This window comes from Gracilinanus agilis, chromosome 1 (genome assembly GCF_016433145.1).
Source record: "Gracilinanus agilis isolate LMUSP501 chromosome 1, AgileGrace, whole genome shotgun sequence".
Taxonomy (NCBI): Eukaryota; Metazoa; Chordata; class Mammalia; order Didelphimorphia; family Didelphidae; genus Gracilinanus; species Gracilinanus agilis.
Window position 1 is genome coordinate 709076046 of NC_058130.1, and position 14802 is coordinate 709090847.

Sequence of the window (14802 nt, forward strand, 5' to 3'; positions counted from 1 at the left end):
TATATATATATATATATATATATATATATATATACACAATTCCCCCTATTCTCCATAATCGCAATTTTGGGGGATACTTGTGGGTGTCTATAGTGGTGCTGTTCAGTTGCATTTCAGTCGTGTCTGACTCTTCATGACCCCATTTGGGATTTTCTTGGCAAAGATACTAGAGCAGTTTGCCATTTCTTCTCCAGCTCATTTTACAGATCAGGAAATGGATGCAAACATAGTTAAGTGGCTTGTCCAGGATCCTGAAGCTAGCAAGGATCTGAGATGCTTTGGTCTCAACAGTGCCATAGTCATACCTACCTCCCAACTCCAGCCTTTCACCATCCTCCTATTTCCCAAATTTGTCCAATTTACCAATCCATTGTATTCATTTGTTTGACTCTAATTTTTCTCTTACCCTGCCATGTCTTGCCAACTACCTTCTCCTTGAATCTAGAGCTTCAGTTTTTATCCCCTTTATACTTCAATTTGGAACACCAGTTAAGATCAGTGGATTGCTGTCATTTTGGAGGGAAATTCACATAGAAATATTTCAGGATCTGGCCTCAGACCCTTCCCAGCTGTGTGACCCTGGGCAAGACACTTGACCCCCATTGCCCACCCTTACCACTCTTCCACCAAGGAGCCAATACACAGAAGTTAAGGGTAGGGTTTAAAAAAAATATTTCAGGAATTTGTCCTTAAATCTATTTTCATTCTATATTCTTATTAATGACTTGGATGAAGATGAAACATAACTTCACAGTTGTGGATGACTTGAGGCTAAATGGGAAAACTAACTTAGATAACATAATCAAAAAATTTTTTCAGTGTCTTAGAAGAGTAGGTTTTATCTAATATGGGTTCAGGGTGAAGATGGAGCTGTGAAAGAAGACATTTTGACTTAGTTTACCCAGCACACTTCTTCAAAGATCTAGAAAGTACGTCAGACCAAAGAAAGCCAAAAAATAGTCACAGTAACTTTTCCAGATCAGGGCATCTTAAGGAGATGAACAGAGAGGTCTACAGAGAGTAGGAGTGGAGTTTGGCTAGGCAGTGCCTACAGTGAGAAGCATATTCTAGCACCTAGGGCATGAAAGACACCTGAGACAGATTATGAGGCAAGTAGAACTGGGGCAGAAAGAGATCCCATGGGATTACTAAACACACACTGGGTGCAAGGAGTGCCATCTGACAACTCTTTTGCTCACTACCCGACTCCTAGTCACAGATTCAGGGAGGGTGGAAAGGACTGCTCAGAGAGTTTTCACCCTACCTGTGCGAACAAAGAGTAAGTTCCCAAAGCAAAGAATAGCAGTTTGGCTCAAATCCCAGAAGCACAGTAACAACTCGGTTCTAGTCTTGAGCCCAGTGTGTAAGCCTGTGGTGTAATAACCAGGACAAGAGTCTTAGACCAACAGAGAGGTCAGAGTTTAGTCACTTTGAACCCCTAGAACCCATCAACCAATTAATAGTAACCAAGTTCAACAGCAGTCTTCTGAAACTCCCAATGAAAGACAAACAGACCCTAATAGAAAGTCTCACGTCAAAAAATAGGCCAGAAGGAACTAAGAAAAATCCCACCATAAAGAGCAATAAAGAGCTCAAAACACAAAACCAGAAAAAGAGTCACTCAAAAAATATCCACAGGCAAAATTTCCAAGAAAAATGTAACTTGGATAGAAGTTAGTTAAAGCAAAAGTTAACAAAAAAAATTTTTGGATGATTTTTAAAACTAAGTAAGAATGGCTAAAGTAAAATGGAAAAAGAAGCAAGGGAGAAGAAAGATATGAAACAAGAATTAAGAGCTTGGGGAAAAAAACTGGATGGGGCAGCTAGTGAACACAGTGGATAGAGTGCCAGGCCTATAGTTGGGAGGACCTGGGTTCAAATCGGGCCTCAGGCAACTGGGATTAAATGACTTGTCCTGGGTTCAAATCGGGCCTCCTAGCTGTGTGACTCTGGGTGTCATTAACCCCAGTTGCCTACCCCTTGTCATTTTTCTACCTTAGAATTAATAATAAGATAGAAGGTAAGGATTTGTTATTTTTAACCTTACTAAAGAAAATCTTGAAAATTAGAAATAACCAAGTAGAAGCAACTGACTCCATAAGACATCAAGAAATAACAAAACAAAGTGAAAAGACTGAAAAAATAGAAGAAACTATGAATTATGTCATAGGAAAACAACTGACCTTGAAAACATCAAGGAGAGATTTTAAAATCATTGAACTACCTGAAATCCATGAAAAGATAATATATATCATATATCAAGTATTCATAAAACTACTTAGATCTCTTTGAACTAGAAGGCAAAGTAGAAATCACTGGTTACCTCCTGACAGAAATTCTCAAATTAAACCCACTCCGCCCCCAGGAATATTTTAGCCAAAATCCAGCATTCACAGGTCAAGGAAAAAGCAGCTAGAGAGAAAGAATTTACTTCCCCAAAAGAGCCACAGTCAGAATTAACACACGATTTTAGCATTCACCAATTTAATGAAATGGAAAGCTTGGAATATTCAAAAAAGGCAAAATATCTAGGTTTACAACCTAAGAATAACCTAGCTAGCAAAACTGAGTATAATATTACAGGGAGAAAAAAAGATATCTTTAATGAAATCAAAGACTTCTGAGCATCCCTGATTAAAAGACTAGAAGATTAAAAGGAGTAGAAATTTTGATGTACAAATTTAGGAGTCAAAAGAAGCATAAGAAGTAAATCAAGCAGTCATAAGGGATTAAACAAGGTTAAACTGTTTTTATTATATGGGAAGATAATACATATAGGCCCTTAGGACTCTATCATCACCAGGGGTTATGCAGGGAGTCTAATTAGACAGAGGGCCTAGGAGTGACTCTTAGATTTTGATGATCTCAAAAGAAGAATGGAATGGGTGGGGAAGAAGGGCATGCTGGAAGAGGGGAAAAGATTGAAGAATGGGGGAAATTATATAAATGGAGTACACCACAAGAAGGGAACTGTGGGAGGGCTTGCAATGTTTGAACCTCTCATCTGCACTGATCAAAAGAAGGAAGAATATACAGTAACACAGTTCAATACAGAAATATATCTTATCCTACTGGTAAATAGGAGGGGGAAAGAAGAGTAGAAGATTGATTGAGGGAGGCTTTGATATGGGAATTTGTTTTGCATAACTATATATAGTAGTCTCCTCCTTATCCATGATTTCACTTTCTGTGATTTCAATTAATCCCAATCAACCTGAAATTCTAGGGAAAGGAAGGAGGTAGGGAAGGGGCTGCCATCAGATGAGGGAGGGGACTGGCATGTGGTTCAAGGACCCATAGAGGCTGGGGATAGACACCTATATCCAGGCAGGTATAAATGGAAAACAGACATGGGATAGAGCTTGGATGGGTGGAGTGGGTCAGATGTCTGCCGCCAGCTGTGATCTGCCCAAGCAGCATGTCAGTTTTGCTTTCACTTAGAGGTTTCTTTTTTTAGGATTTTTTTTTTGGGGGGGGGTCAGGTGGGAGTACAGTCAAGGAGCAGGAGTGGGGAGAGAGTACAGTACTATACAGTAAAGTTAACATAGGTGTTAAAAGTTAAACAGAACTGTCTGTATAGGGTTTGATACTGTTCTCAGTTTCAGCCATCAATGGCAGGTCTTAGAATGTGATATGGGACCCCTACTGTATTTGTAGTAGGTTTTGTTTCTCTTGCCTTCTCCTTGGCTTGAAGAGGGGAGAGAATTCAGAACTGAAAATAAAGTAAAATTAAATTTAAAATTGAACTATGCAAATACCGGATTGTTGGAGACATAGCAGGACAAGTCAATGTGAAAAAAGGCCTTAGAGTTTTAGTGGGCTGTAAATTCAACATAAGTCCATTAGTCTGGCTTCTAGAGCTCATCCATATGAGTACTTCCTCCCACAAAACTGACCTTTTTCCATCCTGTTTGACTCTTGTCCATGTTCTACCTTCAGTCTCCCAAAAGGGAATCTATCCAACATGCTGGGGAACCTGCCTCTAAAAGTCTTGGCATTATGTAAAACATGAGTCCATCTATTTGCAATCTTGCTACATCATTGATCTTTTTTTCTAGTCATCTATCTCTGATGACATATTTTGCTCTGCTTCTCCTGAGAAGCTCTCTCTATAATATGCAGTAGCCAGCTCTTATCTACCCTGTACTTCTCTTTTGCCCTTTAACTTTTTGGAGATTGTGATTTTCTGTGCCTAGAAACAACAGCATCACCAGAAATTGTCTAAATCTAAAACATGTAATATGGGGGCAGTTAGGTGGCTCAGTGAATAGAGGGATGGGCCTGGAGATGGAAAGTCCAGGGTTCAAATGTGACCTCAGATAATTTTTAACTGTGTGACCCAGGACAAGTCATTTAATCCCAGTTGCCTATTGCTCTTTTACCTTAGAACTTATACTTAATATCAATTCTAAGACAGAAGGTAAGGGTTTTAATTTAATTTTTTTTTTACCAATTATATGTAATAACAAATTTCCACATGAGTTTTCTGACGTTATATGATCCAGATTATCTCCCTCCTTTCTCCCAGAGCTGGCAAACAATTCAATCTGTGTTACACATGTATTATCTCACAAAACATATTTCCATATTGTTCATTTTTTAAGTGACTAGTCTTATAAAACCAAAACCCCACATCATATACCCAAATAAACAAGTGAAAAATCGTATGCATTCATCTGCATTCTGCTCTATCTATCTAGAGGCAGATAGCATTCTTTGTCATACATCCCTCAGAATTGTCCTGGATCATTGTTGTTAATAGCTAAGTCTACCACATTTAATCATTCCACAATATTGCTCTGACTGTGTACAATATTTTCCTGGTTCTGCTTATCTTCTGTATCCGTCCCGGAAGGTCTTTCCAGCTCTTTCTGAAATCATCCTGTTCATCATTCCTTTTAGCACAATAATATTCCTTTACCATCAATATACCATAATTTGTTCAGCCATTCCCCAATTGAGGGGACATCCCTTTAGTTTCCAATTCTTTGCCACCACAAAAAGAGCAGCTATAAATATTTTTGTACAAGCTTATCCTTTCCTGTTTTTTAAATCTCTTTGAGATACAGAAGGTAAGGGTTTAAGAATATATATAACACAGGGGCAGTTGGATGGCTCAGTGGATTGAGAACCAGGCCTAGAGACGGAGGTCCTGGGTTCAAATCTGGCCTCAGACACTTCCTAGCTGTGTGATTCTGGGCAAATCACTTCACCCCTATTGCCTAGCCCTTACCTCTCTTCTGCCTTGGAACAAGTATACAGTACTGATTCCAAGACAGAAGGTAAGGGTTTTTAAAAAAAGAATATATAACACAACATCACCAAAAAACTAATGCCATTATACGGTTTCATTAGTAATAACAAAGTGGTCAGAGTGAGGAAAACAATAGTTCCTGATATACTTCACTCTAAGCAATCCACATTGGAGTATTAAGTTCTGGGCAGCACATTTTAGGAAAAACCTCAGACAAGAATATGTGTATGGGAAGATAGTCAAGATGTTGAGGAAATGACCTTTTTTATCCTGGAGAAGAAGCTGGGGGATATGGCATGGTACATAATAGCTGTGTTAAAGTACTGGGAAGACTTGTGAACAAGAGGGATTAAATCTTCCTGCCTGGGGTCCAGAGGACAGTAGTTAAAAGGGCTAGATTTCAGATATGTGATTACACTCCTACCCTCAAGAAATTAATATTCAAATAGTCAGTAAATGAATGTACCCATGAAGTGATAGCACAGAACAGTTTGTATTCAGGGCAGAATGATAGAATAGACCAAGTACTTGAGGAGGCCAGAAAGAGGAAATGTGTTTGAGCTGAGGTGGTTACAAAGGAAGAAGGATGTTTGAATTCGTCCTGTAATTCTTTGTTGGGGAAACAAAAGTTAGAGGATCTCTTGAGCATTGATTCTCTGAGCTACAATAGGCTAAACCTGATCAGATGCCTATACTTAGCCTAATAGTAATATAATTACATAGACTCTGACTGTCTCTCTCCTCTCCCAGTATCAGCTACACTTCAGCAGCCTGGGCAAAATAGGATGACCAAATCCCCCCCAAAAAAGACATAATTTATAATTTGGCAAGACATTTCACCCAGTTGGGCCTCACTTTCCTTGTGAAATGAGGAAGGTCTATTCCAGCTCTAAATGATATAATTATGGGTAGAGATAGGAAAACTCAGATGCTAGTCCTACCTTTATTACTAACTCCATTTGTTATCCTTAAATGAGTCATTAACACAATCTGTGGCTCTATTCTTCACTTCTTGCCCCTCCTCCCACTATGTAGATGTTAGATCAGGTCCTGCCTGATATCCTATGCCTTTTGAGGCTGTCCCCTCTTTGTATTACCTATGTTGACCTTGGACAAGTTACTTTTCTTTGTGCCTCAGTTTCCTCATCTCTAAACTGAGGAGATTAGACTAGATGATTTCAAGTCCCTTCTAGCTCTAAAAACCTAGACTGTCCACTTGTCAACTGCATTCTTATCGATCTCTGGGATTCCTTTATTTTAACATCCATGTTCAGATCTCCCCATGCTTAAAAAATTTAAATAAACCCTTAACCCTATATCCCTTCAAACTATCACCCAATCTCTTTGTATTTGCATAAAACCTTTTAAAAGTTGTAACCCGTGCTTACTGCTTTCACTTCCATCACCCACACAAAGTCATAGATGGCCCTTTTCTTGATCTCCATTTGCCTTCATTTTGGCACTTCATTTGATACTGTTAACCATTCCATCTTTCTTGTTCTTCCACTTTTCCCACCATCTTTTAGTCTCTTCTACCACTAAGTGTAGCATCCCATAAGGCTCCGACATTAAAGTTCTCCTCAGAATGGTTTCATTTCTCTGGCTTCTTCAAATCTAGTCTTGCATATCCAACTTCCTGCTTATAGATATCTACCTACATGTACTAGACACCTCAAACTTAATACATCTAAAACTTAACTCATTTCTGTTCTCTCTTATTTTTCACTCTGTTGATGATACCCAGGCTTGAAATGTTGTTCATCCAACTTTTTGTCTTCCCTTATTCCATTACATCTAATTAAATTCCTTCCCTATGCTCTCATATCCTCTCTTCATCCTCTTATCCCCTCTTGTTTAGACTGATACAATGACTTCTTTTTTTTTTTTTTTTTTTTTTAACCCTTACCTTCTGTCTTAGACTTAATACTGTGTATTGGTTCCAACGCAGAAAAGCAGTAAGGGCTAGGCAATGGAACTTGAGTGACTTCCCCAGGGTCACACAGCTAGGAAGTGCCTTGGGCCTAATTTGAACACAGGACCTCTCTCTAGGCCTGGCTCTCTATCCACTGAACCACCTAGTTGCCCCTGATACAGTAGTTTCTAAAGTGGTTTCCCCATCTCTGTTCTCATCAGTTCATCTATTAGAAAGTATCCCTAAGTCTGGCCTTATCACTTCTGCTTCAGAAACTCTTAATCATCTCCCCATTGTTTACAAGTGGAGACTTGGTGAGGGGTGTCCAGGGGAACCTTCCTCTTCAGATATGGATAACTTCCTGCTCTCTATTGTTCACAGGAACATAGTATCTCAAACCTGTTGGCCTACTGTCAAGGTTAGGAACATCACATAAAACACATCTTGGGGTAGGACCTCTATTTTGTCATCATCATTTGCTCATAGGAATTCTTAGTCTGCTGTGCTGTCCTAGCTGAGCAGGAGTGAAGCAGTTGACCAACTTCTCAAGAAGTAGCCTGATTGTGATAAAAGAAACCATTCCCAGCCACTCAGTTGGGTAAGGAGAATTGTTCCCCAGAGTCTGGGTATCTGCCTGTGCACAAGGATGACTCATTCTCTGGCACAAACCTCATCTGCCACAGCTTATCTATTTGCTCTTTATATTTCCCTCATTTTGATTTCTACTCCTATGGTTCAATGAGACGTTTTTCCCTTTTGAGAATTACAAGCCAAAAGGCTTTCTGTAGCTTGTTAAACTATAGAAAATACATTCCTTGATAGATCTGCCTTTTAGGGATATGAACTGGAACTGCCTTTTTTTCTTTTTTAATCTGAACTTATTTTTAATCTGAACACCTAAAAAGAGTATTTCCACTTATAATAGCAGACTTTAAAAGGAATCTGCATGTAACCATTAATTTCTATTTCGTGCCCTTTGAATTTTTTAAAATACATAACAAATTGACTGATTTAGAATAGACCTGGTTCGTTTTTCTCTGTTCTGCTTATGTGTCGGTATTTTAAACTTACTTTAAAATCTACACAGTTATAGAAGATGTCAATTCTCCTAAGTTACCTACCTCCCCCAGGTTATTCAGTATCCCACTATGGGCAGGTAAATCCTAAGCCACAAGAGTTTGTTTAGAATGAGTGAGACACATATATTTAGATATACTTTTGTTGACATTTCTTTTTGAGCCTGAAAAATGTAGTTTTGGATTACTCAGATATAGTACTTCCCCCGCTTGTTCCTCCCCCTCCCCCCAATTTTCTTTAGGGAGTAAACCTCATATTTAAAGGGACATCCTAAGGGTGCATAGTAGCTTTCCCAACCTGAAACATGGGACCTCGACCGTTTCTGGCTTTTCCTGTTTTACAGGAAATAAATATAATTCTAATTCCTGAACCTAAGAGTAATGATTCTTAAGATATTTCATTCTTATAGCTTCCTTTGTATTTCCTGATTGTCCTATTTAGCAAGACTAAGTAATCCTGTACAGTGCTTTTATAATTTCACACTTGTAATCTCATTTGATCTCTCACAACAGCCCTGTTAAGGTAGGTAGAAGTGTTATCCCTGGTTTATAGATAAGGGTAAAGGGCTATCACCTGTCCCTAAACAAGTGTGCTAGTCAATGCCTTCCCAGAACTGGTATGGCCTTAACCTAGCCACTCTTATGGAAAATGGATGCTTGACAGAAGGGTATTTGTACTGTTACATGAGGATGCTTTTTTGTGTTTTGTTTAACTTGTCCTTTGGCCTTGACTTGGTCTAAGGGAAAATTTGATTGGGGCAGGCTGGGAAGACATCGAGAAATGATTTAATATCAAAAAGATAAGAGTTGGGGAATGGATATGGCATGGCCAGACCTTGGCAACCCCACCCTATGCCCCATATTTGATAAAGTAGGATGCTGTTAGAGCACAATACACAAGGCACTTTCCAAAGCTCTTTTCCTTTAGTAGAATGCTTTCTATCTACTTCTCTGCTTTTAAAACTCTCTTATAGAACTACTCTGAATGGTTGGGGGTGTTTTTGTTGTTGTTTTTAGTATGTTTTTCTTGGAAGCTGGAGGATTGTTTTGATGCTCAGCCTGAATGAATAAATCGGGGAAAATGCTTCCTTTTTTGAAATAAACATCTAAGGTGACATCCTCCTTTTCTTTTGCCTTTTTCTGGAAGACCTACAAGAATGGCTTTTTCTAGAGTACATGGAGTACATTGCAGGCCCTTGGTCATTTTTGTTGAACCACTAAATTCTTGAGATTTCTAGTTTATGATCAGAGATAGCTTGCCAATGGGGGAACTGTTCAGAAGATTGCCTTGGTGATCTGTTCATCAATAGTGAGTGCTTAATTTTAATAAAGGGGTGGGGGGGGTGTTAGCTGGCATTTTGCCCTCTAGAGTGAGTCTAAATATCCAAACTGGTTTTCTCCAGTGCTTGTACTCAGAAGTCAGCAGACTGAAAAGGACATCATTATCATCATCATCACCAAAGGGAAGTACAAGAACCTCCTCTGGTCTTAAAATTGTGTCCTTGAATGTCACATACCTCACCTGTAGTGCTATTGTGTATACCAGGCAGCCAGATGGACTCAGTTGAAAAGCAAGGCTGGGGGTAACACTTATGGAGGTGGTACAGATCTAAGAGGAGACTGTAGGTAATTCTCCCTTTTGGCTATTGAGCCTGAAGAAAGAGTTGAGAACGTGTAGCATAGCCTCTGCTGTTGCTTTCATACCTGTTCAGTAAAAAGAGAGTATGTGACTCTAGTAGTTCAGTGGAACTGGACTGGAATTACAGTGTACTGAACCTTGTTATGTAACTGAAGATGGGTGATGGCCAGTCTCCCTTGGTACACCTGATTTCAGTTTGCTCTGCATGGCGAGGGTCTCCTTCTGAAGCCATGGCCAACACCTCTCTTCTGGTTGATTATCTCCTCATGGTTTGGAGCTGTCACCTCACTGCTGCCTGGTATACTCATTCTGCTTAGTCAAGGACCTTTCTCAGATGTTCTGTGAGAGAGACAATGCAAAGTGTGCCATGGCTTGCTCTTGCTGTAACCAAGTCATGTAGTAGGTCCTAAATTGCTCCTAGGAACCATCTTCATAGACTAATTCCACCATCCAAAAAAGGAATTCAGCTTATATTTTCTGTCAATAGTCAAGCCTAGGTGCCCTACCTTCAACAGTATACAGTTCCTAAAAGGTCAAAATCCTCACTGTTGGTTTTTTTCTCCCAGAACTAATCCTTCCCTAGCTGGGGTTGACGGTCTTACTTAAATCTCTTAAGTTTCAGAGCCTATCTGTATAACCTGAGGTCAAACATCCTGCTGCTGGAGCCGGATGTGTGAATAATTCTCTTCATTTCAACTTTTACAGGGATTTCCTTCCTCGTGGATCAGGAATTGTTACCAGACGTCCCCTTATTCTTCAGCTCATCTTCTCAAAAACAGGTATGTTTGTACTACCTAAAGAATGGGTTGGAAAGAGATAAATGCTTACCTAAATGCAAAGGAAAACCCAATTGTCATAGAGGAAGCAGAAGGTACAACTTAAAATTTTTATTGTTATATTAACTTTGTTTAATCTTTGTCTATGTGGTTCTCATTTATTTTTGCTTTTCAAATGAAATTTCGGGTTACACTCCCTTCTTCCTGACTTCCCAATTCCAAGGTCACGGTCTACTTTCTGAAATCCTAATGACCTCTCATATCCCATCATCCCACATAATCAGCTGCCAAATCTTATTTCTCCCTCCATGACCCTTCTTTCATCTGCCTACTATTCTTTACTTATCTGTACACCACATTGGCTTAGGCCCTGATCATCTCTTGAACAATTGCAGTTGAATCCAAACTGACTCCCCTACCTCAGCTCCTTCAACTGCAGTCCATTCTCCATACAGCTGACAAAATGGTTTTTCCCAAAGCATAGATCCACCCATGTCACCTCTATTCAATAAGATCAAATGTTTCTGTTGCCTCTAAAATAAAAGAGAAACTCCTCTTGGACTCTTAAAATCCTTTACATCCTGACCCCAGACAACCTTTCCAAATTTATTATATATTAATTTCCTTCATGCATTCTGAGATCTGGACTCTTTATTGCTCTTTTTACCTGGCATGGCATCTCTTTATACCTTTGCACTGATTTTCTCTTAAGTCTACAATATCCTGTCTCCCTACTTGTCACTTCTTAGAATTCTTTTTCCTTCAAAACTCTGCTTAGTAACATTTCCTTCATGAAGACTTTTTGGATGTCTTCTGCCCACAAGGACCATCCTTCCCCTCCCCTCTTAAACTTAATCTTGTGTTTATCTGACAATATATTTTGTGTATGCAGGTTTTGTTTTCTCTCTAAAAAAAAAAAGATTGAAAAGTCCTAGAAGGCAGGAACAGTTTGTATGTGTGTCTATAATCCCCATCACCCAGCACAATACCTGTCACAAGAATAGGTGCTTGGTAAATGATCATTGATTGCCTCATTTTGTGGCAGAGCTGTCAAGGGAGTCCTTTTTTTAAATATATATTTTATTTTACCAATTAAATGTAATAACAATTTTCTACTTAAGTTTTCTAAATTTATAAGATCCAAATTGTCTCCTTCTCTCCCCTTTCCCAGAAATGGTAAGCAATTTGATCAAAATACATGTATTATGTAAAACCTTTTTTCCATATTTTTATAAGAGAATACTCATAAAATCAAAATCCCAAAATAAAAAACCAAATACACTAAAGTGAAAAAAAGTATTCTTTGATCTGCATTCCAACTCCAACAGTTCTTTCTCTGGAGCTGGAGAGCATTCTTTGTCATAAGTACCTCAGAATTGTCCTGGATCATTGCATTGCTGAGAGTAACTAGGTCTTTCACAGTTGATCATTCTACAATATTGCTATTACTGTTACAATGTTCTTCTGGTTCTACTTATTTCACTCTGCATCAGTTCACGTAGGTCTTTTCCAGCTTTTTCTGAAATCATCCTGCTCCGCATTTCTTATAGCAACAATAGTATTCCATCACCATTATATATTACAATTTGCTTAGCAAGGGGATCCCATTTTCACAGAAGCACAGGATGTTACCATTGAAGGAACTTTAGTGATTATCTATGCCTACCTACCCCTTTATTTTACAAATTAGGAAATAGACCCAAAGAGGGAAACTCAGCTGCCTAAAGTTCACATGAAACCGAAGAGCCAAGAATTGAATTTATAGCTTCTGGTTCCAAGCCCATTATTCTGCCCATCATACCATGCTTCCATCACATTGGCTAGTATTTATAAAATTTGGGATACGTGCCTATGACTATCACTTAAGTTGGGAACAGTAAGAGATTCAGGGTTCATTTTTCTTTGGTGAATCTGTATCTTGTCCTCTCTGGGTGGTGCAAGGAGAGCAGGCAAGTTTTGCACTGATTGTTACATCTTCTCGTTCCTGTAGCAAGAGGCAAGCAACTTGTGAATGTCGTCTTAGTCCATCTGGACTATGCTCAGATCTACTCCCTTTTTAGAAATTTCATGACAACAGAATTAATTTGACAAATTCCCTCATACAATATCATTAGTACATTATAAAATCATGAAACAGGGCAACTAGGTGGACAGATAGACTCCCAAGACTGGCGATGAGAGGTCCTAGGTTCAAATGTGGCCTCAGATGCTTCATTTAAACTCAATTGCCCAAATTGGGACATTAATGCATTGCTGGTGGAGTTGTGAACTGATCCAACCATTCTGGATGGCAATTTGGAACTATGCCCAAAGAGCTCTAAAAGACTGCCTGCCCTTCGATCCAGCCATAGCATTTATAGCTGCACTATTTGTGGTGGCAAAAAACTGGAAAATGAGGGTGTGCCCTTCAATTGGGGAATGACTAAACAAATTGTGGTATATGCTGGTGATGGAATACTATTGTGCTCAAAGGAATAATGAACTGGAGGAATTCCATGTGAACTGGAAAGACCTCCAGGAAGTGATGCAGAGTAAAAGGAGCAGAGCCAGAAGAACATTGTACACAGAGACTGATACACTGTGGTAAAATAGAATATAATGGACTTCTGTACTAGCAGAAATGCAATGACCCAGGACAATCTGGAGGGACCTATGGAAAAGAACACTACCCACATTCAGAGGAAGAACTACAGGAGTGGAAACACAGAAGAAAAACAACCGCTTGAACACATGAGTTGATGTGGGCATGATTGGGGATGTAGACTCGAAACAACCACACCAATGTAACTATCAATAATATGGAAATAAGTCTTGATTGATGACACATGTTAAAACCAGTAGAAATGTGCATTGGAAATGGGGTGGGGGCAAAAGGGGGGTTAAGGGGAAAGTAAAAACATGAATCGTGTAACCATGGAAAATTTTTCTAAAAAAGAAAATATTTAAATAAAAAAAATTAAAAATAAACTCAATTGCCCAGCCCTTACTGCTTAGAGTCAATACGAAAGGTATCAAAAGTCAATATGGAAGGTAATGGTTTAAAAAAAATTTTTTTTTTTTTTAATTTAAAGTCTTGAAACCATGTGATAGTGTCCATCTGGCCATGCATTTATAATATGTCCAATGGAACCATCTGCCCTATATAAATGATGTTTTGCCTAGCATTATACTTTGCTGAAATCTGTTGACATTGTGAAGTTGGCATACCCAAAATAGGGTACCCAAGATATTACAATACCCAGTGGAAAGTGACCTTTCTATAGTTTGGAAATGTGCCCCCCAAAATAATAAACTATGCATATCCTTTGAACCAACTATACCCTAAAGATAACAAAGAGGAAAAGAACCTAAATGTACAAAAAGTATTTATGGAAGCTCTTTTTGTAGATCCCAAAACTAGAAATAGCCAGGCCAGTTGGAGAATGGATAAAAAAAATTTTTTTGATTGAAATGGAATATTATTGTGTCATAAGAAATGATCAACAATTTCAGAGAAACATGAGAAGGCTTCTTAGAAACAATTTAGAGTGTTAGCGAGTAAAACTAGGAGAACATTTATACACTAACAGCAACATTCTAGAGGAAAAATAACTTTGAAAGACTAGAAAACTCAGACCAGTACAATGATAGATAAACTCTGACAAAATACACTGCCCACCTTCTGCCAGAGATGGACATTAAACGCAGTTTAAGATTTTTAATTTTTTTTTTTTTTTGGACACAGCCAATAAGAAAATTTGTTTTGCTTGATATTGCAGTTTTCATTTTTTTAGGGTTTTTTAAAAAATTATTCATTGCTGGAATTGGGGAAGTGGGAGGTGGACAGAATGTCAAATAGAGATGTACTTTTTTTTTTTTTAAGCAGCCTTGCCTGATTCTTCCATTTTAGTATCTTTCCTCCTTAAAAAACATCCTCCTAGTCTAACATAAGCACCTTGAGAGCATGAGCTATCTTAGAGTTTTTTGTCCTTGTATTCCTGGTTCATGGTAGACCCTTAATAACTGCATGTTTGATTGCATGCAGTAAGTAGTGACTTCACCTCTGACATCTGTTGTTATTTAGAGAAAAGAATTCAGACAATTAAGTATGTGGCTATTCCACCATAAGATTGATTTGGGAGAGCTTAATATTCAAGATTGTTTCA

The 14802-nt window shown here is 38.6% G+C and overlaps 1 protein-coding gene across 8 annotated transcripts in view; it reads left to right on the forward strand.

The window, feature by feature from the left end:
- DNM2 (dynamin 2) overlaps positions 1 to 14802 on the forward strand; it is a 79215-nt gene that overhangs the window by 23966 nt on the left and 40447 nt on the right. For all 8 annotated transcript variants that reach the window (XM_044669993.1, XM_044670018.1, XM_044670026.1 and 5 more), the window contains exon 2: positions 10587 to 10660. In XM_044669993.1, coding sequence (XP_044525928.1) covers positions 10587 to 10660 — 74 coding nt within the window. The remainder of the gene's footprint in view (positions 1 to 10586; positions 10661 to 14802) is intronic.